The sequence below is a fragment of the Antedon mediterranea genome, chromosome 9, assembly GCF_964355755.1.
Source record: "Antedon mediterranea chromosome 9, ecAntMedi1.1, whole genome shotgun sequence".
In the NCBI taxonomy this organism is placed as follows: Eukaryota; Metazoa; Echinodermata; class Crinoidea; order Comatulida; family Antedonidae; genus Antedon; species Antedon mediterranea.
Window position 1 is genome coordinate 20,149,665 of NC_092678.1, and position 26,496 is coordinate 20,176,160.

Consider the following 26,496-nt stretch of genomic DNA (forward strand, 5'->3'; position numbering starts at 1 on the left):
TGTGTAAATGCAGGTTTATAAGGAATAACATAGATTCTATTTTGTATTACCGTTACTGCTCGTCTGTGTAAAGTGGCCTTTACTCGAGTTTGGAAACATTTATCTTGTATTGTTATCCAAACTGTCGCCATTTTGAAGTTATTAGACAGTATTGGGTTAGGTATATAGGCAATAAGTAACGGCGACACATGATTGCATATATTCTAATCGAAAATGATAATATTGATAATGTTGTTGTTACTCTAGGTATTCTACGACTCGGCAAAAGTAATCAATGTTTATACGATCGAAACGAAAATTACAATATAACCAGATATGCAGAATGACAGTTATTTGGTAAATTTCTTTGGCTTCTTGAACTTCCGCCATAGTGTTCAGAAATGAATGATAACATAATTACAATACTCGTCAAGTGTCGATGTGGGTGTGGGGGTGTGCCTGGGATGGGGAAAGAATACAAATTGGGTGGGGAGGTATATGATTATCAAAAATAATCTAACAAAGGATGCTGATCTTGAGATCAAATGGTTTATCTGTGGCTTCGACACGATCATTTTCAGACACAGCGCGCCGCGGAGAGAATATGTACATAGTTCAGTACTATGGTATTTGTCGCAGCCAGACATAAGATCAAAAGACTGTACGAGTTCCTATTTGGCAAGGCGAGCTCAGTGTTCTGTTGTTAGATTGCCTAACAACCTGGTACAGTAGAACCTCTCTTTTTGGACACCACTTTTAAAAGGACACAGCTAGGGGACACCTCAACCGTGAAGCTAACGAGACTGAGATATACAGTATTTACACTATACGGACAGCTGCCAATTCAAGGGTACAGCTCTCTTAGGGGACAGTTGGGTCACAAAGGTGTCCCCCTAATTGTACAACACACACGGGGCGCAACACCCTTTGTATGGTGCGCCCCATGTGCGTAAACTCAGGAGTTTTTCTAGGCGATGTAAAAGGGGCGTGTATATATAGGTAATGTTATACACACGGGCTTCCCATTCAATTATGTTTCATCAATGTGTTTTTCTTGTAAATTGCCCGAACGCTCTATCTGCTAAACAGTCATTTGTTGATTTCAATATGCAGAGTGACAATAATGATCAATGCTACAAAAGGTCAAATAGAAGGCGTGACCTTACACTCGGAAGATGTAATTAATTGACGCAATAAATTAATCGTCACTACACAATTAATCAAGACACTATATTCTATTAATAGCTAGTAAAGTAAACAGAAAAGTGGGTCAATTTTAATATTTTATGTCGCAGTGCATGGTTCCTCATACTTTTAAGATATTTCGGCAAACGTATCAGGAAATGTCTGCGTTAACAAAACATTTTTAATGAACTTGAAAATGGCTATTCCTCCCTCCAGTTGCCTAATTGTTTATGGGCGTCCGTGCGTATAGTAAAGATCGATAAACATGACTTCATTACAACATGATGTGAATGAGACCGCTTGCTATTCACACGGAATGGATACTTTCTATTATTATTACTATGGCACATGCAATACAACGTTTCAATTTCCGTCGTGAATCCTTCACTAAAGCTTTGTCTACATTTACAAAATAATGTGTGATGTGCACAAATATGGTAGTGATATTTCCAAATATTGTAGTGATATGCCAAAATATTGTAGTGATATGACATCATCATGTCCATATATGGGCACATAATATTTTTTGTCACATGAAGTTTGATAGTGTAGACAAAACTTAAGGCCCAATATAGGTCCAAAGTATTATCGAAAGCACATAAGCAAAAGTAACGCCCTAGAAAGAGGTAAATATAGGCCTACAAATGAATAGCATGGAACACGATTTTAAACATTAATCACTTCAAACGTTGGCATTTTATTTGTAGTTAATACAATATTTATACTTTTTAATTATGTTCTAGCAAAGTAAAGTCAAATTTCTAATCATGAACCAATAAACCTTCAATTCACCTTAAAATAAGTACACGATGCAGTAAGTGAAATATAGCGCGTACAACGTAAATTTTAAAGCGCATGATACTAGGAGGAAAACTCATATAATGCAATATTTGTTTATACAGACCAAGAATCTGGTTCATTACATGCAATATACTTAACATTCCGTTCGTCTAATGCACTTTTTATCATGTATTGACAGCTATTAATACTGATATCGGGGGATATCGGAAAAAAAACAAAACAACCGAACGTGGCGAAACGGTAACTGAAGCTGACTTTTTGACGTAACATTATATTTTATCATCGACCGGCGAGAGCCCCTAGGGTCAATATCATCTCGAGTATTATCAATAAAGAGTACACTGCGAAACGGTTTGAATACGCAATTGATTCGGCTATTCAGAATTATTAACATTATCGTGTTAATAAAACTATACTCATGTTTATTGTAAGGATTAATACTTTGTATCAAATGTATAGTAGAATGTAATCGATATTTACATGCCGTAGCATCTTTTATACTGTAGCTGAAAACACGAGTTATTCGCGTGTATTTTTCAAGCGAACTTGAGAAACAGAGCACAGAAATGCATCAATATTGATGATCCACGATAAAATCCTTTAGCTTAAAATACGAGTTATTCGCGTTTATTTTTCAAGAAAACTTGAGAAACAGGCAGCCACCAATATTGATGCACCACGATAAAATCCTTTAGCTAAAAACGCGAGTTACATGCGTGTATTTTTAAGCGAACTCGAGAAAGAGAGTACAGAAAGCCATCAATATTGATGCACCACTTTAAAATCCTTTAGCTAAAACACGAGTTACTCGCGTGTATTTTTCAAGCGACCTCGAGAAACAGAGTACAGAAAGCCAACAATATTGATGCACCACAAGTAAGAGAGTGTATAAATTGATGTACCATTGGTAAAATCCTTAGCTAAAACTAAGCACGAGTTACTTGCGCGTGTATTTTCTAAGCTAACTCGAGAAAGAAAGTGTAGGCCTACTGTATAAACTTATATCGATGTACCATTGGTAAATTAGCTGAAAACGCGATTTACTCGCGTGTTTTCAAGAAAATTTGAGAAACAGACTGTAGAAAGCCATGTCATATTGATGCACCATCTGTAGATCCTTTTTATGAACCTCAAGCGCGAGTTACTCGCGTGTATTTTTCAAGCAAAATCCAGACCGAGGTAGATTAAAAACAATATTACACATTCCACCTGGTAATAGTATAACATAAATAAATCCTATGAAAACGCGAGTTACTATTAAATGAACACGAGAAAGATAATCAACACATTTGAGGCAATATATTGTGTTATATTACTTTCGTCCTGTCACCAAAAATTGGCAGGTTCGAATCAGTTTACATGCGAGCATGTAATTTATTACGCAGAATGCTATATGTATCAATAGAAAGTTCCTTTAATTTCTAAATTTATATAATATTACTTTATTAAATATTAATAATGCTATCAAGGATAATGGATAACATACTGTAGACGTAATCCGAAGTGAAGTATTACAACTTACCGTTGAATTGATTCCACACGTTTTCTCTATCTGTCATCCCTTCAAAAACATTTTCAATTTACGAGACCAGACGGCAATTTGTAATCGCCTGCACTCTACCTGGACACAATAGGTTAATCCAGTATTTATCAAGTGCAACAGAATAAAGTTGTTTTTTTTTTCAGCAACAATCGTTTTCGTAAATTTCCTCTTCGTCAAGAATTGATTACAAAATGGTGCAACAGTATTAATTCCGAAAGGTTAGGCCTAATGTTGACGAGGATGCAATCATGAAATGAGAACAGTGCCTATCAAGTCTCGTGGCGGTATTCCAGATATGTTTGGTATGTTTAGGCCTATACGAGCAAAGCCGAGTAGTTCCATCTCCGCATGAGTGTTGCCTGAAACGAGAGAACAGATGCAATGCATATAGAAATTAATTATTTCATAACCTTCTCGTTATTATTGTTAACGCCGATGCGAGCGAGTTTATTATGGAGTATATTGATTCTGTACCAACGTAAAGAAACTCGCTCGCTCGTGTGTATCTTATCGTGTAAACGAAAAGCGAACAGTAATCCTTACATGCTAAAGATAAGAATGAAACATCTATCGACTTTATTCCACGAGAGCTGCAGCCGAGTAACACTTCGAGTACTCCCGAAGGATTCGCGGGCTTATGGAAATTAGCTATGACGTCACTACCCGCTGGGACGCCAAGGTGATATCAGAAGTCATGTATTATCAAATTCGTAAATTAAAATAATGAAAGTGTTTTAATAAAATCATAGATACGATAATACGTTTTTAAAAAGATTATAAATTATGAAGCGCATGAATATATTACATTTTATGCAAATTCAAACGATTAAGGGTACTTAGCTACGATCAAAGTAATTAAGAATACGATCTAGTGAATGCAAGAAGTAGGCAAATGGTTTACTGTAAACATTTATTTTTACGACCTAAGGCGTATTGTTGCTGTATTTCAATATTCGCGATACAAAAATATTTTTAGATTAGGCCTATTGTTAAAAATTGCAAAGAGTCTGTAACCCAATTTATATTTTGCGGATATTAATGTTTGCTATTTTATAAAATCATCAACGTTTTACGCGGTCTTTGATGTGTCACAATAATTTCATGATTTTGATAAAAAATATTATTATTAAGAATCCATTTATTTTCTTAAAGGTAAAAGGTAGGCCCTAAAGGTAATTATCTTAGTCCTCAAGCTTATGGAACTGAAGAGATTCGGATTAGGCCCTCTACGGACCCACGGCAGCCAGAAGTTTAGCGCCTACCACCAGATCAGCACACCGGGAGACGATCCCCATCTCTTTTCGAATAGTGTACTAAGTTTTTTAACGTGCACTGTTAAGTACACGGGACCTTTATGTTGGTCGCGCGGTGCGCAGATATTTTGCCAACGTTGTCATGTTCCAATTTTATGTATAAAAGGTGTTTATTGTGTTCATTTTCTAAATTTCACTGGGCAAATTCATTCAATAAAAGTATACCCAAAGTAAGGATCATACAAAAACAAACGGTGCATGCTGGGATGAGGTCTAAATGTATTTCGGAAATCTGTAGACTCTTAGTATACAACTGTGTGAATTGATGATAAGCACGCTCCCCTGGGTTATCAATTTAAACAAAATAAATAAATATTACAGTATAATGTTAATAGTAGTTCTACCTCGCACTATTCATGTGCATGCGTTAAGTTATGAGTGATAAAACAAAAGTACAGTTACGTAATAGTAATAGTACAATTCAGCCCTCTGTAGTTGTATGTCTTTCGAGTTTAGGGAATAATCAATAATGTGCACAACAAGCAAACAAATATGGCGGCTGGCTCGCGGAGAGGAAGCGTATCACTCATCGCTTAATTTATTAACTCATTAAGTAATTATCTTGTTATATAAAGTTATTTTTAGACGAATGACAGAAATACGGAAACGAGATAATAAGACTACTAATATATTTGGTTGACGTTCATGGGAGGCTGGGTTTCTGTTGTATGTATAACGATGTGGAAAACGTTCATCTCTGGTCCAGCCCGCTGGCTGAAGAGAAAAACACTTCGCAGCAATGGCAATGGAGATGATTCGCCTCCGCCCGGTAAAGATAAACGCAACAATAAATCGCTAGCTCGTGCAAAGGCTGCCCCATGGGTGAGGAAACGGAGAAGGTTAGTTTATCAACATGATTGTATTTAATGTATGCCAACATTTAAAAATGTATGAACAATCTTTGACTAATAATTATTTACATTTACATATAATTAACAGTCTAGCTAGGCATCTCTCTCTAGGCTAGGTAGTGGTAGGGGCCTAGCCTCTCTATTATATTATAGGCTGGTATGATAGAGAATAGATTATTCTAGAAACTAGACTAGGCTAGCCTATCTTTAGGCTGCTGTAGTTAGCGTAGCTAGTATCTACAGTACAGTAGTCCAGTCTATTATAAGGACTTTCCTAGATAGATAGATTGAATAGAATATTTTCACCTACAAATTAGGCCTAGGGTAGGGGGTGCGGTACTCGGACGGTTAACACTATAATGTACACAATTGCTAAAATTGTACATTTAGACAAACTTTTAGAATTTTAATAGAAACTTACAAATATAACTGTAATAATAATTTAGTGTCGCCAAAAACAGCAACTAAATTCATATCTAGAAGGGCCCTGGATTACCTAGGCCTTCAAGGATCGGTACTCGGACGCGTTTTTTGGTACTCGGACGCCCTCAATGTTTTGTTTATATTTCACATTATTTCATTAAAAAAAATTTTTTTTTTTTTAAATATACAAATATAATCATTTTATTCTTTATATTTACAAAAAATTATTTATAATATTTGATTTTTATAGAGATATTGAATTACTTTAAAAAATGCGATCCACTAATTAATTTTAGTGATTAATGAGCTTAATTCAATGTTTTTATATATAGCGCCACCTACTGTCCGACTTCTAAAACAGGGGTACCATTTTGGTTCTTGGTATTTGAAGCCCTCTATCAGCCATATCCACGTGTAGCGTGTAGTATTAAAATCAAATTTTGGGTTACTTTTATACATTTTAAATAAGTTTGGTGTAGATTTTATAGACCTATGACCTTATAAGTTTCTTTAAAAACCCAAAATCACGTGTGACCTTGAACTTTACCTTACATAAATTATTGGTTTTAGAAGCGATGTTCATGGAAAATTGTAATTTTTTTTGGTTACCCAGCGACGTGACATCGGTAATGAATAATTCATGAGGAAAAATTATTTGATTGGTCAATATTTTATACATATTCATAAGTAAACAGTGTCACGTGGCCGACTAACAACAATGTCCGAGTAGCGCGCCCTCTACCCTAGGCCTAATGCTTTTCTTTTAATAATAATTAATATATACTTTATTTTACAGTTATTTTTATAACAAAAAATGTGTAGACATTTTTACATTGTTTTTGTTTTGCATTTTTAACTCTACCAAGCACAAACAGGAAGATCCCTTTTATTTACAATCTTTACCTCAACTCTCCAATTTTTACTGACATCACTGCGGTGACAATTATATGTCTTTTGTGTCTAATTATTGCATATAATTATGACATTTAAAATCATGTTCTTTTACAGCAACATCATGTCAAGATGATTTATACACAATAATAGTCATTAGTTAATAAAGAATGTCCTTAAACTTGCTGTACAAAATCTCTTAGATGTTGTGTGGGTGGAAGTTGGCAATGTCCAATATAATGTCATTAGTCATTCTAAGTAGCAGTAGCCTGTTCACTATTTATGACTTTTAAAATACATTTAAAATGCATTGTTTATTAATAAAAATGTCAATTCTAATTACTTTTAAAATGAATAACGTTGTATGTACCCACTTCTATTAAAGTATTATGATGTCATGTCAGGGATGAGTTGAAAAATAGATTTAACCTTGCCTTGGTTGTTTACTTTTAGAATTGAATATTTTCATTAACCTCTGCCAAAATACTATCAAACTTTATGTGCAAAAACAAATTTGATGTGCCCATGGAAATGATGATGTCATGTCACTACCATATTTGGCTACATTACACTCTACTTTTTCTTTCAAAACTAGTTTGATAGTGTAGACAGAGCTTTAGGCTTACCATTATTTGATGGTTTTAAGATTTGGATGGCGCTTGACAACAAATTCCACATTGGTTCCTGTCTTAGTAACTGATTCCCAAAGATGGGATATCACCCAAGGATAAAAAATGTTGCCTTTACTCATGTGAGTCAATTAAACAACATCCCCCCCCCCTCACTTTGTTTTGCCATTCAAAATTACCAGTGTATGCTTTGTTTTATTTTATTCAATGCATAGCCAACATAGATCAAGACCTCTACTAACTCTGCTGGCGATGATGAAACAGAACAATGAATGCAATGAACCTTGGTGATCTTTTACCCCATCTTAAACTTAAACCCTATGATACAGTAGGCTAATAATAGTAGATTGATACTGTACTATAGAGATGCTTTTTGGATGTTAATTTTAAAAATAAACTTATGTCACATTTTGACAAGGAGCATCCTGTGTCCACTCTGTACAAAGTATCATCAGTTCTCCTTCAGATGTAATACTTTGTGTGATATCAGACTTTTCATAGAAAAGGGGAAATTATATTACCGTATTGACGCGGGTATAAGCCCACCCCCCTTGAACATGAAATCACGTAAAGTTTGGGGGGTGGGCTTATACCCGAGGATCCAAAAATGCAGATCGTCAAAAACAGCACATGTACACTGTGTATTCCACCATGCGAGCGAGCGCCCTCACGTGTACGACGTTGCCTCTAAAATACACGAGGTGTAGAGTGTCGGAAAATTTAGCTTATAGTTCGTGTAATTTATCGTAGAATACCTTATTTTAAACATCAATTGAACAAGAATTTATCAAGCAGAAAACCAAGTATACAATGTTCATTAAATAGAAATTTAATAAGCTTGTTTATGGCAGCCGATACCAAATAGTGGTTTTCCGTTTTGGCGACTTGTAGCGTCGTGTGTGAAGCGATCTTCGACCGCAATGGAGTGTAAACAAAACAGGACTGCTAGGCCTCATATGGCCTAGCGTATATTAGCCTAGCTTGGTTATGATCAAAGGTAGGTGTATTCGGTGTATGGACGTCGCCAAATACAAAATAATGTATTACGACACACACTGTAGATCTTCGAATTAATGGGTGAGCTTATACCCGAGTGCCTAATTTTTCATGAAAATTAGTCAAAAGTCGGGGGTGGGCTTATACCCGAGTATGGGCTTATACCCGCGTCAGTACGGTAATTACAATAATCAGGTCTAATTACAGTACTATTGGTGCCATTTTAATTTTGTTGGTAGGTTTCATGGCGACATATCAGAACAGTATTTTAACTGATATTCTGGGTTACGGTCAAGCATCAAATGTCAATGGCTTACAGTTAGATAACCATTAGCTGGACAGATGTGATTGTGAGAAAACATTGAACGTACTACAGTATACAGTACATCCCCTACTAACTGTACTAATGTGGTATTATTATTATTACTGTCTGTACAGTATAAAGACTAATAAAAAAAAAACGTTATTAGGTTTAATAGCATACTGTAAACATTAAGAACAAAAATTATCTGCTTAAAAGTAGACCCGTTATGTTTATTAATACTGTGCAGTGTTGTATGTGCAGAAGTACTATATATACTGTACAATTGTTTTTTCAATTTTTATTTAATTATAGATCTTTATTAAATACTTTGATTAAATGATCAGCAATTGTTGGATGGATTCACCCTCATTAAATATGGTAATATAAAAAACAGTATATGTTATTATTGTTATAAGTACTGTATGAGAGGTAACTGGCTCATTTTAATTACCTACAGCGAAATTTATTTTGCTTAAGCTACCGTACCCTTTCCCTGCATTTTTCCTTATTGCAATGTATTGATATTATTATTAGTATTATGCTTCAAGTCGAAAAATAAACGAAATGATTCTACTAGTGCTACTAAACAGAACCTACCTTGTTTTTTGAAAGTTGTAATTAACCAATAGGGTTATATCATACACCCTAATAACTATTATATTTCCCTGTGGAGAGATAACAGAGTTGTACATGCCTCCAAATGCATTCCCTATATGAAAGTAACATGAACGGCATTGTTATTAGTATTACTACAGTATACAGATTGCATGCACATTGTCTGCTGCTCCATTAACAGATCTATCTTCATCTTAATAACCAGTGAACCGGAACAAACGTGGCTCTATACCACCAACAAGCAAGACATTGATTTTTTATAATCAAATAAGTGTTGCAGTGATTGTATTACACGAATGCGAAAGGTTACATCTGTTAACAATGTATGTACATTTGTTGTGTCACCAGTGGATGATAACTTAACTCCTTGCAAAAATAAAACTAGGTCAACATTGGAATGAGTTTTATTGCACTGGCTTGTTTTGTTTTAAATAATTGGGGGTCACCCAATTGGGGATTTAACCTTGGTGACCATACTTGGTAGTGTAACTGTAACTTACCTCTGAAAACCTAAAACTCTCCCAAAACTGGAAACTCTCCACAAACCGGAAACTCTCCAAAAACCGGAAACTCTCCAAAAACCGGAAACTTTCCAAAAACCGGCAACTCTCTAAAAACCGGAAACTCGCCATAAACTGGAAACTTTTTCAAAACTGGAAACTCTCTCCAAACTGGAAACTCTCTCCAAACTTGAAACTCTCTCAACACCGGAAACTCTCCTCTGCTTTAATTTCTTTTTCATTCAGTTGGTTAATAAACTCCACAATGCTTTCAGTGAGATGGAACAAATGTTTATTGACGTTTGTAGCGACATCAAATATTAGTTCAGAGTCGTGTCAAGGAGTACTCCACTCCTGTGTATTTATGTACCTAATCAACTTTAGATATTTACTCTACCGTCATGTGTATGATACAATGTTTAATACGCATGTGTACAAGCAAGTGTACCATGTAGATTGTCATGTCAGCTTGAAGATCATTCTCGTGCCCAGTAACGCATTTAAGGATAACATTCTCTTCATTCCATCTCTCCAGGTTTCTTGCTTTATAGTTACTCTACCGTTATAGATGATACAATGTTTAATACGCGTGACTCGTAAGCCTACATAATGTACTACAAGCAAGTGTACCATGTAGATTGTCATGTCAGCTTGAACAACCTCATATGGATGTTCTATCCATCTCTCTTGGTTTTTTGCTCCTGTTTCTACCTCCATCCCTGATCTCCACCCCGTTTCCATTCTTTCCTGGTCAATTGGTCATCTCCAGTCCACGTCATCTTAGGTCTGTCTTTCTTTTCTTTGCCATGTCATTGTCGGCGCAATTCTGCTTTTGTCGTTTGCTAGTTTTAGCACATGTCCGAGCCATTTCCACTTCATCAGTGTGATTTCACTGCTGGTTTTAATTACATTACAATGACTTTTGTAAAGTAAAATATAGTTAAAAACCTATTAGTAATAGCTATTTTTTTTTACCATATTTAATGGGGATGATCCATCCAGCAATTGCTGATCAATAGGGACTCTCAGAGGATCACAAGACAAACAATACACAAGATGCTCTACATAAACAAAATCTTATTACAAGTCTTTGAGAGTGGAGTTGTAATTTTGTCCTTGGAAAAATCCTGACATGTGACGAGACTTGAACCCATGACCCTCCACTCTAATAGTAACAGTTTGATGCATTCACTGTTTTGTACCAGCACAAAAAAATCTCCTATCTGTATATCAAACTTTTGAATTTTTATTTTCTTTTTTTTTACGTCAGAACATTTTTTTTCTTAAATTGTTATTGTTTTCCTTTTCCTTTTCAGTAACAGAGTACAGTAAATTATGTGACATTTGAGAAGTAATTTTCATATCCATACTTGATAAAAACATGTTTCTAATTTCCATTATGAGCAGACTGTTCTAATTATTTTCCCCCTAAAACATATTGGAATGTATTTGTGTTTTTGTTTTTGGATTGTAATTTCGGCAAAATAAGATGAATGTTAAAGGGAAAACAGAATACAATAATCTTTCAACACATTTTCAAAATTAGAGTTATTTTTTTCAAATTCAAAACACTGACGATTGTTTAATATTTTCGGAAATAACATTTGCTTATTGTACTCATTGTAACCACTATAGGCAATGAAATATTGTTCTATATTTCAGTATAGAAATGACAGAATTTGCCTATGATGTTTTTACATACAGTAACACAATCGGATACGGTGTGTATTATTTTTTTCTGATCAAATTTATTTAAATTAATAGTTAATACTTTTAATAGAAACACAAACCATCCTGCCATAAACAGAAAAAAATGGAAACAAATTGTGGAAAGCGTAATGTCGGAAGACGGAAAACGTTAGCAACTAACTAATACTTTTTTACTTTTTAATTTAAAGATGTATTGTCCTGCAAAAACATGAAAAATGAAGATTAATTTAAAAAGACTTTGAATAAGCAATTTTTGCAGTTTTAATGTTAATCACTTCTGTAGAAAAAAAACAAACAAAATAAGTGGTTATAAATTTAACCAAAATCCATTCACTTTCACTTCAGTCAATTTGGCCTTTTTTGCGTTAAATTACAGTTTTTTTCAGGTAAATAAGTTTTTTTCCAATTTTTGGTCAAAGTGAATACAGTAGAACCTCCATTTTACGTACGGTACGGGACCGAAAGGCGTACGTAAAACAAAGGATTCGTAAAATCAAGGTTGACCTTAAATTGACCCCAAATACGTAGAGATCGTAGCTGGCCGTGTTTGCCTTCTGTACATTATGCAGGTGGTCACTAGCTAGGCCTTGCTTAGACTATTCAGGCCAGGCTAGCAGGCCTAGCAAGATGTGAGGCCTAACTAGAAAAGTACAGTCTATACAGGCTGTGCGATGTTTAAAAAATATAATTGTTTTCTATAAAAAAAAACAGTCGCTGCTTTATGGGGAATGCACGTGCGTAGCTTGTCCCACACACAGCAGAATTCCTCACACAGCGATACGGGTTGGGTAGGTTTGGCCAGTATGCGTACCTTTTTATGGCCAGCGGGCGTCCCGGATATTGCGCAATATGGCCAGCGGGCGTCCAATTATTGCGTAATATTTTTTCAATGGCAGCGTCCGCGCGCTCCGTGCGTATGAAATACGTACAATCCGACAGCAGAGGGCGTTATATTTAAATTTTCCACGTGAGATGCCGGCCGGCCACGTAGTATTATTATTTATCAGAAAAAAAAAATTAAATAATGTGAACTTTCATTTATAATGTTTTTTGATTGACATTATAATAGTTTAACTATTAAGAATTATTGTTATTAATTAGGCCCTAAAATAATTTATTAAATCAGTTTAGGGCTAGCCTGCTCTGAACAGATAGATAGGCTTTTAGAGGCCTCGGTTCAGGCTTGCCCTATACTTGCAAATGCTGTATATATAAAATTAATTATGTATATAGCGCTCTCTGTCAAATTGTACGTATTTCACACGCACGGAGCGGACGCTGCCATTGAAAAAATATTGCGCAATAATTGGACGCCCGCTGGCCATATTGCGCAATATCCGGGACGCCCGCTGGCCATAAAAAGGTACGCATACTGGCCAAACCTACCCAACCCTGTAGCACACAGCCATGCTTGTGGCTTTGTGTGCTTTGTTGTTGTTAAATTGCGCCCTCAATGTAAGAAAATGATGACGTCATCGGTTATTTTTAGCGTACGTAAAATCGAGGGAACGTAAAATCAGGGTACGTAAAACACAGGTTCTACTGTAACTACTATGTGACATTAAAATGGCATATTCAACAAAAACATTAATTTTAAAACAAATTATTTTTTCAGGGGAGACAATATATCTTTAAACCTTGCAAAATATGAAATGTTAGTTATAATATTAAGGAAAATTATTCTATTGGCTCAAACAGTAGGCCTACTTCTGTTTATTGTTAATGTATCTTTAACCCTGACATAGATCTTCAGCATTTTATGAGCAATGATAGTTCAATATTCACAATTATCATATTAATTGTAAAGTAATTCTTAACAGTTGTGAATTTCAATTATTTTTGTGCAGTTATTTTTCGAAATTGAGCATTTATTAGACCTTGTAAAGTTGATGCCATAAATCAAGCTGCTAAACATATTCAGAATTAGCGACAAATCTCTCGCTTATCTACTCCTTCCATTATTCATTCAATTTTGTATTGATGTGTCTTGATTTTGTGCCTCTCTTTTTGCATATTTTTAAAGGGTTTCACTAGGATTATAATTGTACAGTAATTAAAACACACAACATTTAATCACTTAACAACCTTGATATTATGCAAATAATGAATGTTTATGAGTTGAATAGTTAGAATATTTCATAAGTTGAAAAATAGAGCAGTTTTTCAAGGAATGAAATATTCTCTCCATTCAACGAATACAAAACATTAATTATTTTTTGTAACACATCTACTTGTATTCAATTTATTCATCGTAAATCATTGACAAATGCTAGGCCGGGAAAGCTAGGCCATTAAAAAAGGCAGTGGTCCAACCTTAGATGCGGAGTAGATTGGCGCACACAGCAAGTTGAATTCCGAACGTGATCAGTCAATAACGTCGTGTAGCAAATAGTTTTCAAAATGTTTACAAAAGCTGAACGTGCATTAGAGCTGAGCTGTTCATTATCACCATTTTAGATATCACTTTTCCATGAGATAGTTCCAAATAACACCTGATGCGTAATTAACCAATCAAATTGCATGAATACAATCATGTGCTAGATATTACCTGGGGTGATAATAATACTTTGTATTTTTATCGAAATTTTTACAAATTAAAATGAAGAAAAATCAGAAAAGCAAAAGGTTTTTATTTAAATTATTAAAGAAAAGAAGAAACACAATTACAAAAGTCTATGTTAGCAAATGTCAGCTATGATAGAAATCTAAAGATATTAATAGCTGTAGTACTTTAGTACCCTAGAGGAATAAGTACTGTGGAGATCTACATAATATCAAGGACAATATAATATGATAAGCAGGATGCTATTAGCAAATTAAATGAAATGATTCAACAACAAAATATGAATATTATGTAAATAAAAACAAGATGTTGTAGCACGATAGCAAAGCATACTACATTACCACCAACCATTATACAATACATGAGCCCCTTATTTAGAACACATGGGGATAACCCTCATGGGGAGACACTTGCCTATGAAATTAGGGAGAATTTGTTGTGACGTTTATGGGCAAAACAAAAGTGATGTGCCCATGGACATGATGATGTCATAGCACTACCATATTTGGATATATCATTACCATGTTTGGGCACATCACACTTTTTACAAAAAAAACTAGTTTGATAGTGTAGACAGAGCTTTAGGCTGCTTTATTGTCCCAGTGTCTTTAGTATTTGCATATTTTATAGCTCACTGAAAGGAATAATATAATATTTAGTTATATTTTGTTTTGTTCAATGTGTTAAGCCTACACAATTATACTGTGACAAAAAAAAATGTGATGTCCATATATGGACATGATGATGTCATATCACTACCATATTTGGGTATATCATTACCATATTTTGTTTTGTCCTTATAGTTCAATGTGTTACGATGAAGACGGGCACGTTGCTCATGAATTTTACGTGGAAGATTCCGACAAACACAACGGCAGAAGGAAAGTTGGTATGAAGCGTATTCTAGCAAACATAAAGCCTTTGGTACGTATAACGATAACAAATTTATTATCCTTTGGCAGGGCTGAGCGAACCCACTTGCCCGACGCCCGGGACAAGTGGTTTTTACGGTCGGACAACCACATTTAACGTATCCTCTTGTCCGAGGACAAGCACTTTTGAAATTCAGGAAATTAAACTAAGAACACAGAAAACCATGTGCCAACACAGTTAGCCATGTGCATTAATACAAATAGCAGGCTTCTTCAAAGCACATTAAACCCAGTGCATTTAATACATCACTGATTGGTCAATGACCTGAGTCACATCATTATAGATTACACGATTTTCTATTTAGGGAGGTAATGAAAACATTTTTGGACCATGCAGTGGTTGAGACATAGGTTAACTGGGTAATTAAAAAAATGCCCAGTTAAAAAGAACCCCCGTAATTAATGGACTCTACCAGGTATTGTTGATCAAAAATACCATGCATCAAGATGGAAGCTGTATACACGCGAGGAGGTGGTAGGCCCAGTATTTTAATTTTTCTCTGTACATCGTGCATGAAACGGACAATTGATAAAGTGGTTTCATAGGGAAAAGAATGTTTTTTATAAATTTACCTGTGAAATGCAACAAGCTATTTTATTTAGTGAATTGGATAATAACAAAAACATCCTCTCTCCGTCCGTTGTAAGAGTAGGAGGCCTAACTTCTAGAGTAAGGATGGCCTGGGGCCTGGAGGTATTTTTCTCTCTCTCCATGGTGACGGTCTAAGGCCTAGTGTCTGGATGGCAAGCTTTAATTAGTAATTGGGCCTAGCCAGACCTACATTAATTCGGTATTATTTGTTAACTAATTATGCCTGGACAAAATAACAATTATTTAAAAAAATAATTTTAATTATGCCTGGACAAAATAACAATAACAATTATTTAAAAAAATAATTTTAATTATACCTGGACAAAATAAAAATTATTTAAAAAAATAATTTAAATATACCTACTATCTAGCTAGCCGGCATAGCTACAGTAGGCAAAGATCACTTCACGACTAGGCTATGATACGTTTGTATATAATAGACACCACAGTTTTTTTGGTAATTCAATTCTTTTATTTTTTATTTACTAACTACTATTTATTAATTAGGCCTACAGTACTCTACACACTGTTGTGTTAATAAAATAAAACCTAAAAATGACCGTTATTTTTATCAAAATATTGAGCAGGCTAAAAAAGTCTAGGCTAGGCCTATAAACTGCTGAATTTTAAATAGACAATAAACACTTGAGTGACATTTGTCGACACTTGTGTAATTTTTTGCCTATTGCGCAATAAAGAGGGACAAGTAAATTTTTTTCTCGGACAAGTGAATTCCGTGCAGGTACTTGTCCGGGGACAAGTGAAAGAAATTGAAATTCCCTCACCCCTGTTTGGACATCCCTATTCGCACCTTGTGAGACCATGTAGTGTTGGATGATGGACTACTGATTAACTGCACTGAAATTTAATATCAATTGTATGTCTATGAATAGCCACATCCCTGGATGCCTACAATACAGCATAGTTCAATTTAAAATTAAAATGAGTTTCTCAGTAGAGTTGACAGTAGCAATAGACAATCAGCACACTGCATACACAGTGGTCTAGCTGTAATTTATCTTTACCCGCATGGGGTCTTGCTTTATTATTGTCTCATCTATTTTAATATAGAATGAGTTTCTCAATAGAGTTTACAGTAGCAATAGAAAATCTGCACACTGCATACACAGTGGTCTAGCAGTAATTTATCTTTACCCGCATGGGGTCTTGCTTCATTATTGTCTCATCTATTTTCATATAAAATGAGTTTCTCAATAGAGATCACAGTAGCAATAGATAATCAGCACACTGCATACACAGTGGTCTAGTTGTAATTTATCTTTACCCGCATGGGGTCTTGTTTCATCATTTTCTCATTCATTTTCAAAGTTTATGTTTTAATTATATTTATGTTTCACCTGTCTAGTGCATTACTGTAATGTCAGTTATTAAAGCACTCTACTCCATAGGGAGAGATTATATTGGATCCACTGAGGTTACATGTCAGCCTACTGCATTATTTTTTATTGTGTACATTTCAATCTGACATTCTTAATGATTTCTTCATAAGAGGAGATTACATTGGATCCAGTGAGGTTACATATCAACATATATGTTTTTATTGTATCAATTTTAATCTGATGTTCTTTACTGCTTTTTTCTCTACAGGGAGAGATTGCATTGGATCCACCTAGGTTACATGTGGATATGCCGTTTGTTCTGTGTGAGGTCACATGATATTGGCTGATATGAAAGTTATCTTTTGATGGTCAAAGTTTTGCTGAAGGGACTTCTTTTAAAATGGCTAAATGCCATAGAATCAAAGAAATAAATTGATAATATATATGTATATATCTCTGTACATAAGAACTTAAAGCTCATTTTTATGTACTGTACACACCAGTTCAGCTGTGTTTTTTCACATTTTTTCATCCCATATTGTCGTTCGTTCTGCTCTTTTTCTACCCAGCCAGTAATTTTATGATCTGTCAAGCTATACCAAGATCAACCCATCCTATATCCAATAGTATGGTTGTTTTCTGTCATGAATACCCACCCTTTTTTTTATTACATTCGTCAGTCTATTAGTATTTTATTGCAATACCAGTAACAATATTGGCTCATTGCACCATACAGATGCTGGGTGGTTGTTTTCCATTCCCGGAGTGGTTGTTTTCCATTCCCAGGGTTGTTGTTTCACATTCCCAGGGTTGTTGTTTCATATTCCCAGGGGGGTTGTTTCATATTCCCAGGGTGGTTGTTTCATATTCCCAGGGTGGTTGTTTCATATTCCCAGTGTTGCTTGTTCATATTCCCAGTGTTGCTGGTTCCTATTCCCAGGGTTGCTGGTACATATCCCCAGGGTTGCTGGTGCATATCCCCAGGGTTGCTGGTTCCTATTCCCAGGGTTGCTGGCTCCTATTCCCAGGGTTGCTGGTTCCTATTCCCAGGGTTGTTAAATTACCTGCACAGAAAATTGAAACACTGCATGGATAGTACAGATTTACTATATTCTTTATGGAATTTCATTGATATAGCGGCAGTTTTGTCAAAACCTTCTAATCTCTGAGAAAACAATAGACTCATCACAACCATGTAATACGAATTTGATTTGATTTCAACAACATTTTCTTATTTCGTTGGTAAGAGGAATGAACAATGAATCATGGAAGATTGTAACGATTGAGATTATTGTGTAAATTGTCGTTTAATTAAGGCTTTTATGCACAAACATTTTAAGAACTTTGCAGTATTGTATCATCATAATCTTCAAAATTACTGTATAATGCCTTGTCTTGTTTGTTACTGTGTTTTAGAGTATTAAAAGATTTTATTATTAATTAGAACTAATTATTAATATTGTTTTGTTACGATTTTTCTATATGTTATGCAGTACGATACAACATTGTGGTTAAAATCTTGAGATGTACATACAATTATTACGTTTGGGGAAATAGATATATTTAGAAGTTTTTATTTCTAGAAAACTTACTATGAACAGTACTGTAGTTTTGTTTGTACTTAGTAGGATATTTATTTCACAGTTTGGCTTTTTCAATTTACTGTAAAGCAAACTAGTTTGATGTGCGCCCAAATATGATTGTAATATGCTCAAATATGGTAGTGCTATGACATCATCATGTCCGTATATGCACATCACATGTTTCTGTCACGTGACGTTTCATAGTGTAGACAGAGCAACTCTCACAAAATGAGAATACACAATTCTTATCGATATGGTTCTATATTAGATATTATATCGTTTGAAAATTCCATGTGCTCCTGTGCTTGTCTGCTCAAACAAAATTTTGACGTCTGTGTACAGGTTTTATATATATATATATTAATGCAACTCACCCGTTCAAGTTTTTATTTCTGGATGTTTGTGGCAGAAATCATAATTCATTTATTCGAAGGTGGCGCTCTTTATGGGTTTTTTTTTCAGTTTAGTTCCAGGACACAACGAAAGGACGTAAGCGCAACGCAAGCGAGTCGCCTGTGATTGGTTAAATCGCGTTCGGCTTATGTTTTTGCGTAGTCTGGGTTCCAGACGGAGTTTTGTCTTAATATCAAAAATCGCGGTCGAAATAAAAACAAATACATTAAAAAAAGACAATACAGACTTGGGGCAAGTCTAGTTTTTGCGTTGCGTCTAGAAGTGGATACGAATAGGGGTTTTCATTTTGTGCGAGTACGACATTTGATTTGTTTAAACTTGCTGCTTGTTTTCTTGTAAAGTATTGTAAAATAAAATTGTCATAATCGCGATGGTGAAGTTAATATATTATACTATCGTGATGGAAATTATCCGGCAATTTTATTATTTACATGTTCATATAAATAAATGTTATTTAAAAATAAATGTGACTTAACTATTACGCCGCAAGTGTCGAATTTGTGTGATGTCATACTCATTGTAGGCTAGGCGATAGTCAATAAATAATCGGTAGCTACTGTATACTGGTTCTTCAAAAAATGGATCCGTTTGAGAGATACGATAACAAAAATCCGTGTAAAGTGATGCAGATTTAAGAAGGTATAGCTTTGTATGGAAGGCCTTTTGTATTTTATTATATACTTTATTGTAAACTAGGCCTATAGCCTACATTTTTTAAATAGGTAAGTAAATTGACAGTACTCATCGGGTAGCATTTTTTGTATTCGAGGATCATATATAATGCGTTCGCGTTTATCATTCTCGCGCAGATAAGAGAGTTACGACATTGGATTATAGTCACGTGATATGCAGATCAATTTGTGTCAAACTTGTCTCCATTAATGCATGTAAAGAATAGGAGCAAGAAAATACTTTAAACTTTTTCTTATATTTAAAAAAATGTAATTGCACATTTTACGGTGAAATATCGATGTGTGCACAGCGTAAAGAAGTACTTGCGGCAACGAATATTGCGCGCGCGTGCGCTAGTACATTATAAAGTTCGATTGATTGATTTTGGAACGAAACATCCTATAAACCACGTCCTATTATTAATAACAATTATGTAATATTTTCAATTCATAATGAATGCTTTGCTGACTAAATAAAATAATAAAATGTCGTGGATATATTTGTTAATATATTGAATAGCGTATGAACACTATTAAAATAATAAAGGCAAATTATTACAAATGAAATGATGAACGAGTCTCTGAAAGTTTGTGTCAACAAGGCCATATAGATGGCTGCAGTCGCGTGCTTAGTGTTTATCGACCGACCGACCAACCAACCTACCAACTGACCGAAATTACTGAACATGTTTAAAAATGTTTAAAAACAGTTATTTTTTTTTAATTTACGCGTGCGTCGCGTAGCCTGTCACTTTTGACGTGCTCGTATAACGTAATTTCGAGTTGAAAAGTAAGTCAAGAAAACAGAAATCGGGCAAAAAGAGTGCGCAACAACATTTAACGCGCAGTGCGCGCGGAAAAATATGCGCACTCATGGCAATTTTGTAAACGCTTAAAGCCTATTTTCCACTAGGCGAATTTGTTCGCGCGAATCGAAAGCGTCATGCTATGCGCATGCGTATTCGAGTTTCTGTCTGTCATACTCCCTTCTTCGACGAATTCTAGTTCCTTTGATTTTTCGCTTCACGAAATTTACTAGTTCGAATTGTTTCTACTTTTTGCGAAGCGAAATATTGCGCAACCAATCAGAGCTCAGGAAATGAGCTATGACGCTTTCATGAGCACTCATGCGAATCGAAATGCTCGGCAACCACGCGAGGAACATGAACGTCGCAGCTATTCGCTCCTGTAGTGGAAAAATTTTAGGCGATTTTTTTCTCTTCGAAACGTTGGATTCGCGCGAACAAATTCGCCTAGTGGAAAATCGGCTTAAAATTGCCTGAAACGTACTCTTATTTCGTCGAAAATAAATTTTGAAAATTTTAAGCGCGCGTACGCATGCGTTACATGCGCTACGCACGTAATTGTATTGCCATATGATGATTTATGCCCTGGAATTTATGAGTACCAAATTGTATTTAATTGTGATTCATGGTTGTGAAGATATGATTACAAACGTGATTTCGTTAAATCGTGCGTAGACCGCGTAATTTTTTTATTGCGCACCGTGAAAACATAACCACATCGATTCCTGGTCATAAGGAATATACTGTGAAAAATTGACTTAGCTAGATTAAACTGATATCAAGATAAGGTCAGAAAGCGATAAAACGCATAGTGATACCGGACCGACAGACCGACATAGTGAACTATAGAGTCGCTTCCACGCGACTAAAAACACACAGAGGGGTGAATGTGTGTGTTTTTTGTATTGGTTCATGCTTTGATGTATCCACTTGCATGTAGGCCCTAGCATTTATTCTTTTGTTATTATAGACACAATATATATATGTTACCAAATTAATACCATTAATAAAATTAATTAATAAATAAAAACGGAATATAAGCGTTAATTCATAGACAACAAAATCTAAAAATAATGCATGAACTACAGGAAAACGCTATACAAAATAGACGCGCGCGCCCTCAGCGTGCGAATTCTTTGACACAAAAATGGCTTCTAATTTTCAATGTCGTAACTCTTTATATATTCAATTCAATTCAATTCAATTAACATTTTTTTCACGTCCAAAAGACAAAAGTAACAAACACAAAATGGCAAGTGATAAAACAAGAAAATGGACAAAGGCAAATCCCAAAAAGATTACAATCTTGTGACGGGATTGCCTTTATAATATAGGCCTATTTAAATTAAGAGAAGAAAAAAATATAAATAAAGAAAATAAATTAATTAAACAATAAAGAAATACAAAATATATATAAAACCAGTAGATAAAAGTTGGAATAAAAAGTAAAAAAAGAAGAACAGAAAAAAGTACAGCTGCATGGTATATAGCGAATATGATGACAACCAAATGAATAATAAAGGTAGCAAGTCACGGAACATGGAAACAACGACCATATCAAACAGATCGATCAGTAATGAGACAAAAGGTAATTTTTAATGTTATTATTGAATGAATAGCGGTTAGCAGCACAGGAAATTGAGGGGGGTAAATTGTTAAACAATAGAGGTCCAGAATATCTAATGCTATGTTGAAAATAATTGGTGTTATGGTTAGGGATAATAATATATGTTATTTCTTGTTCTAGTGTAATATTTATGAACGGTATTATTAGGAGCGAAAAGGTCGTTAAGATGGCAAGGGAGAAGTGAGTAAGTGGCCAAAAAAACAAAGACACCTTGCTGGGATAGGTTAATGTCCGAGAGTTTGAGAAGATTTAGTTTGGAGAATAAGTGGGAGGAATGTGACAGTGGATGAGCGCCAGATATAGTCCTGATAGCTTTTTTTGTAAGATAGAGAGTTTAATGATGTTTGTATGGTAAGTGTTGGCCCAGACAATGTTACCATAGCTCAAATAAGGAAGGATGAGTGTGCAATAAAGGGTCCTGAGAATATTAGTTGGGAGGAAGGAAGAAAGCCTAGAAATGATCCCAAGGTTCTTAGACACTTTGTTCTCAATTTCTTGGATATGGGGTTTCCATGAGAGAGAGTTGTCGATGATAATGCCAAGAAATTTATTATACTTTACAGAGGGGATTTCTTGATTATCAATAACGGCTTTAAGTGGGGACACTTCAATACCTCTAGTCAACTGCGGGGTTCCGAATAGGATGTAACTACATTTATTATGATTGAGGGAGAGTTTGTTGGCAATAAAGTACTGGGACAAGGGGATAACGTTGGTATTAAAGGTGTCAAAAAGAGTTTGGATATTTTTGTTGGCATGAAAAACTGTAGTGTCATCAGCATATAGAAAAACATTTAGCAGGTTCGGTGGATATCATTAATGTAAAGGGTGAACAGAAGAGGGCCAAGTAAGGAGCCCTGGGGAACGCCACAGGTGATAGGGCAAAAATTAGAAATAGAGTTAAAATATTTAGTACATTGGGAGCGGTTAGTGAGATAGCTTTTGAAAACGTTTAAGGCGGGTCCTCGGATTCCATAGTGAGACAATTTAAAAAGAAGAATATTATGATCAATGGTGTCGAAAGCCTTGGAAAGGTCGATGAAAAGTCCGATTCCAAATTGACGATTTTCGAATGCATGAATAATTTTGTTAGTGAGGTCGATCAAAGCCATGGAGGTGTTATGTCCTTTTCTAAAGCCATATTGTCTCTTGAAGAGGATGTTATGTTTGCTGATAAATGAAAATGTTCTATCATAGATAACTCTTTCCAAGGCTTTCGAAAAGATTGACAGGATGGAGATAGGACGATAGTTAGAAAGGTTGGATTTGGGGCCAGATTTGTAAACAGGGGTAACGCGCGCCAGCTTCAACCTGTTCGGAAAAACACCTTTGCAGAGGACAAGATTAAAAATGTGACACAAGGGAACGGAGACAAGGTTGATAACATGTTTAATGGCTTTAGTATGGAAATCATCAGTACCAGGAGCTTTATTGTTATCGAAGGAGGAGATAATTCTTATGATATCATCTTCTAGGACGGGGGTTGGTTAAGAACATTGATTTCGGATTTGGTTGAGGAAGAAATTCTTTGAAAGAAACATTGCTGGGAGGGATTTTGTTAGCAAGGGAGGGTCCGATTTCGACAAAAAAATCATTAAATGCTTTAGAAATAATGACGGGTCTTTAGTTGGTACTCCGTTACAGTTGACAGGGGTATTGCCTTTGTGTTGGTTTCGGTTTTTATGGTTCAATAAAGAGTTAATTGATTTCCAGGTTGCCTTAATATCATTTTTTTGCTTGGTGAAAATATCATGAAAGTGGATTCTTTTGGCAATTTTGATAGTGGAGTTAAGTTTATTACGATATCGTTTATATTTGATTTCATTGGCAGGAGAAGGGCGGTGAAGAAATTTTGCATAGCGTTTATGTTTATACTTTATTGATTTTAGCAGTCCATTGACATCCAAGATTTAATTTTTTTGTTCTTGTTTGTATTGTTCCTTTTCAGTAACGGGAAGTGTTGGTCATAAAGGGCTTTAAGTGTGTTATCAAAGAGGTCATAAGCAAAGTCAGGATCATTAGAATTAAGGATATCAAACCAAGTTTGATTAGAGACATCATGGTAAAAGTTGTTAAGAGACGTATTGTTAATCTGTCTGAGAGATGGGATCTCTTCATTGTTTGAGCTGTAGTGGCAAAACTATCAGAGAGGTTTGAAATATTAAAAACAGGGAGATGATCAGAGATATCACTATATAGCAGACCACTTATATGAGAACAATCAAATTGATTTGTAATAATATTATCTAAATAATGAGGCAGTTCGTCGACTATACTGTTCTAAGTCGTCGATCTTGTCCATCATGGTTCGGTTTTCTGCTACAAGATTTTCATTTTCGCGGCGAATTATATCAATGTCGCCCGCAGTTGAGGCGTTGTCCATGGTTACGCTGTTGTAAACAGATTCCGAGACCGCGTCTAAAATATGTTTACTAATTGCAGAAATTAACACTTTGTTGGTTGTTATGGCTCTGTCGTGGTTGTTCGCAGAGCGCCATCTATTGTTGTGACGTCACACCGCAGAACTCTATTTTTTGATGATCATTCTGGTATATTCTTTGCTCCACGTGTGCCGTGCGGAAGCCGATCACACCGGCGGCCGGCCGCGCTTCACTCTCCGGTCGCCGTATCAGTTTAGCGCGATGTTATGCACTCCGCCGGCCGCTATTCAATTCGACTTCCTGTGGTGCTAAGTGGCCGTTAGTATGGAGCGCCCATATCTACGTTTTCTATACTGTTCAGTGTTATAACAAATTCTTGGTGACCAAAAGAATTAAAAGAAAAAATAATTTAAATGGAACTAGTTGAATATTTATTAGCAACAATTTTACTTTTTTCATTAACATTCAAAGAAGTTGGAACTGCTTTTGCTTTTTCTTTCAAACTAAACTTAACTTAACTTTTTCCTTTCAAATAATCAAATACCCGTCTAAAGGGTCTTTCACACCTGTTCCGGTACGGCACCGGAAAATCCAATCGAACGTCGATGTTTCGTTTTCACGCGGCTACTCGCATATCGATTGGCGCATAGCCTCGTGGATCGTCGTGAAAAAGAAACATTGATGTTCGATTCGCCGGACCGGAACCGTGCCGGAACGCGATTTTTTTTTTCGTACATAAGTTGGGGACCCCTTCATGAAACGTCACAAAATAAACATGAATAATTCATCAGTTAAATTTGTTGTTCCGTGTGCACCCAAGCGTATAGCAACAAGAAGTGATTACACAACTGCGATACGATACTTTCTACAGTAGGCCTAGGATTCCAAGTCAATTCACGTGATTGCCTTCGCGCACTCTTCTTCACACAAAATGTGTCGAGTCGAGGCTAATCGACAGCTAGGCAAGACATTAAACTAAGTAGTAATTCATTGGACATAGCCCAAAGAAAGCTTAGACCCACAAGAATAAAGAATGTGTATAATTTGTGTACTGTATTTTTTTAATTCTGCTATTTTATTATCAAACAATATGCATGTACTCAAAGGAATTTTAAAAATGCGCGTATATGAACACATGGGATGGGAAGATTTCACCCACGAGAATAAAAAATGTATTTTTGTGTAATGTTTATTGTTTAATTTTGCTGACTTATTACTCGGATTGTGTCATACCAAAGATAGTAAGTGTAACTATCTTTGGTCATACCTAACACACACACGTCACACAGCTACTACTACTACTACTAGAATAGACATGGGTTTAGAGACTAATAATTAGGCCTAATAGTATTAATAGAAACTATAGTTTTAACACGTAATTCTTTAGTAATAAATTATATTAAAAACACCATAAACTAAAGGCTGATTATTTCGACAATCCACACAAAACGCCGCTATTCTTCTATGAAATCGCACGCCGCAACAACAGCGGAGATAGGCCTAGAATCGCACTTGTGTAATCACTTCTTGTTGCTATACGCTTGGGTGCACACGGAACAAGAACATTTAACTGATGAATTATTCATGTTTATTTTGTGACGTTTCATGAGGGGGTCCCCAACTTATGTACGAAAAAAAAAATCGCTGCCGGAACAGGTGTGAAAGACCCTTTATTAAGGCTTGAATAACAATATTTAATTTCTTTCTACAGTATGTACATTTTATAGCTTTACATTAACATTAAAAATTAGTTAAAAACCTTATTTTTATAACACTTTATCTTGCCAGTACCCATACTTACTAATTATAGTTAATAAAAATATGTAAAATATTAATTAATTTATTTC

At 35.3% G+C, this 26,496-nt stretch overlaps 1 protein-coding gene across 1 annotated transcript; it reads left to right on the forward strand.

Annotated features, from left to right (window-relative positions):
• The first annotated feature begins 5,294 nt into the window (after positions 1-5,294).
• On the forward strand, positions 5,295-18,607 carry LOC140059123 (tumor suppressor candidate 2-like). The gene is made up of 3 exons (XM_072104963.1): positions 5,295-5,660; positions 15,107-15,227; positions 17,436-18,607. Exons 1-3 carry the CDS (start codon positions 5,467-5,469, stop codon positions 17,502-17,504), a joined length of 384 nt encoding a protein of 127 aa, XP_071961064.1. The 5' UTR covers positions 5,295-5,466; the 3' UTR covers positions 17,505-18,607.
• Positions 18,608-26,496: the final 7,889 nt, after the last annotated feature.

Coding starts and splice junctions, on each gene's coding strand:
- LOC140059123 (XM_072104963.1), top strand. CDS start 5,467: ATGGGAGGCTGGGTTTCTGTTGTATGTATAACGATGTGGAAAACGTTC. Junction 5,661..15,106: donor TGGGTGAGGAAACGGAGAAG/GTTAGTTTATCA, acceptor TTGTCCTTATAG/TTCAATGTGTTACGATGAAG. Junction 15,228..17,435: donor TAGCAAACATAAAGCCTTTG/GTACGTATAACG, acceptor TTTTCTCTACAG/GGAGAGATTGCATTGGATCC.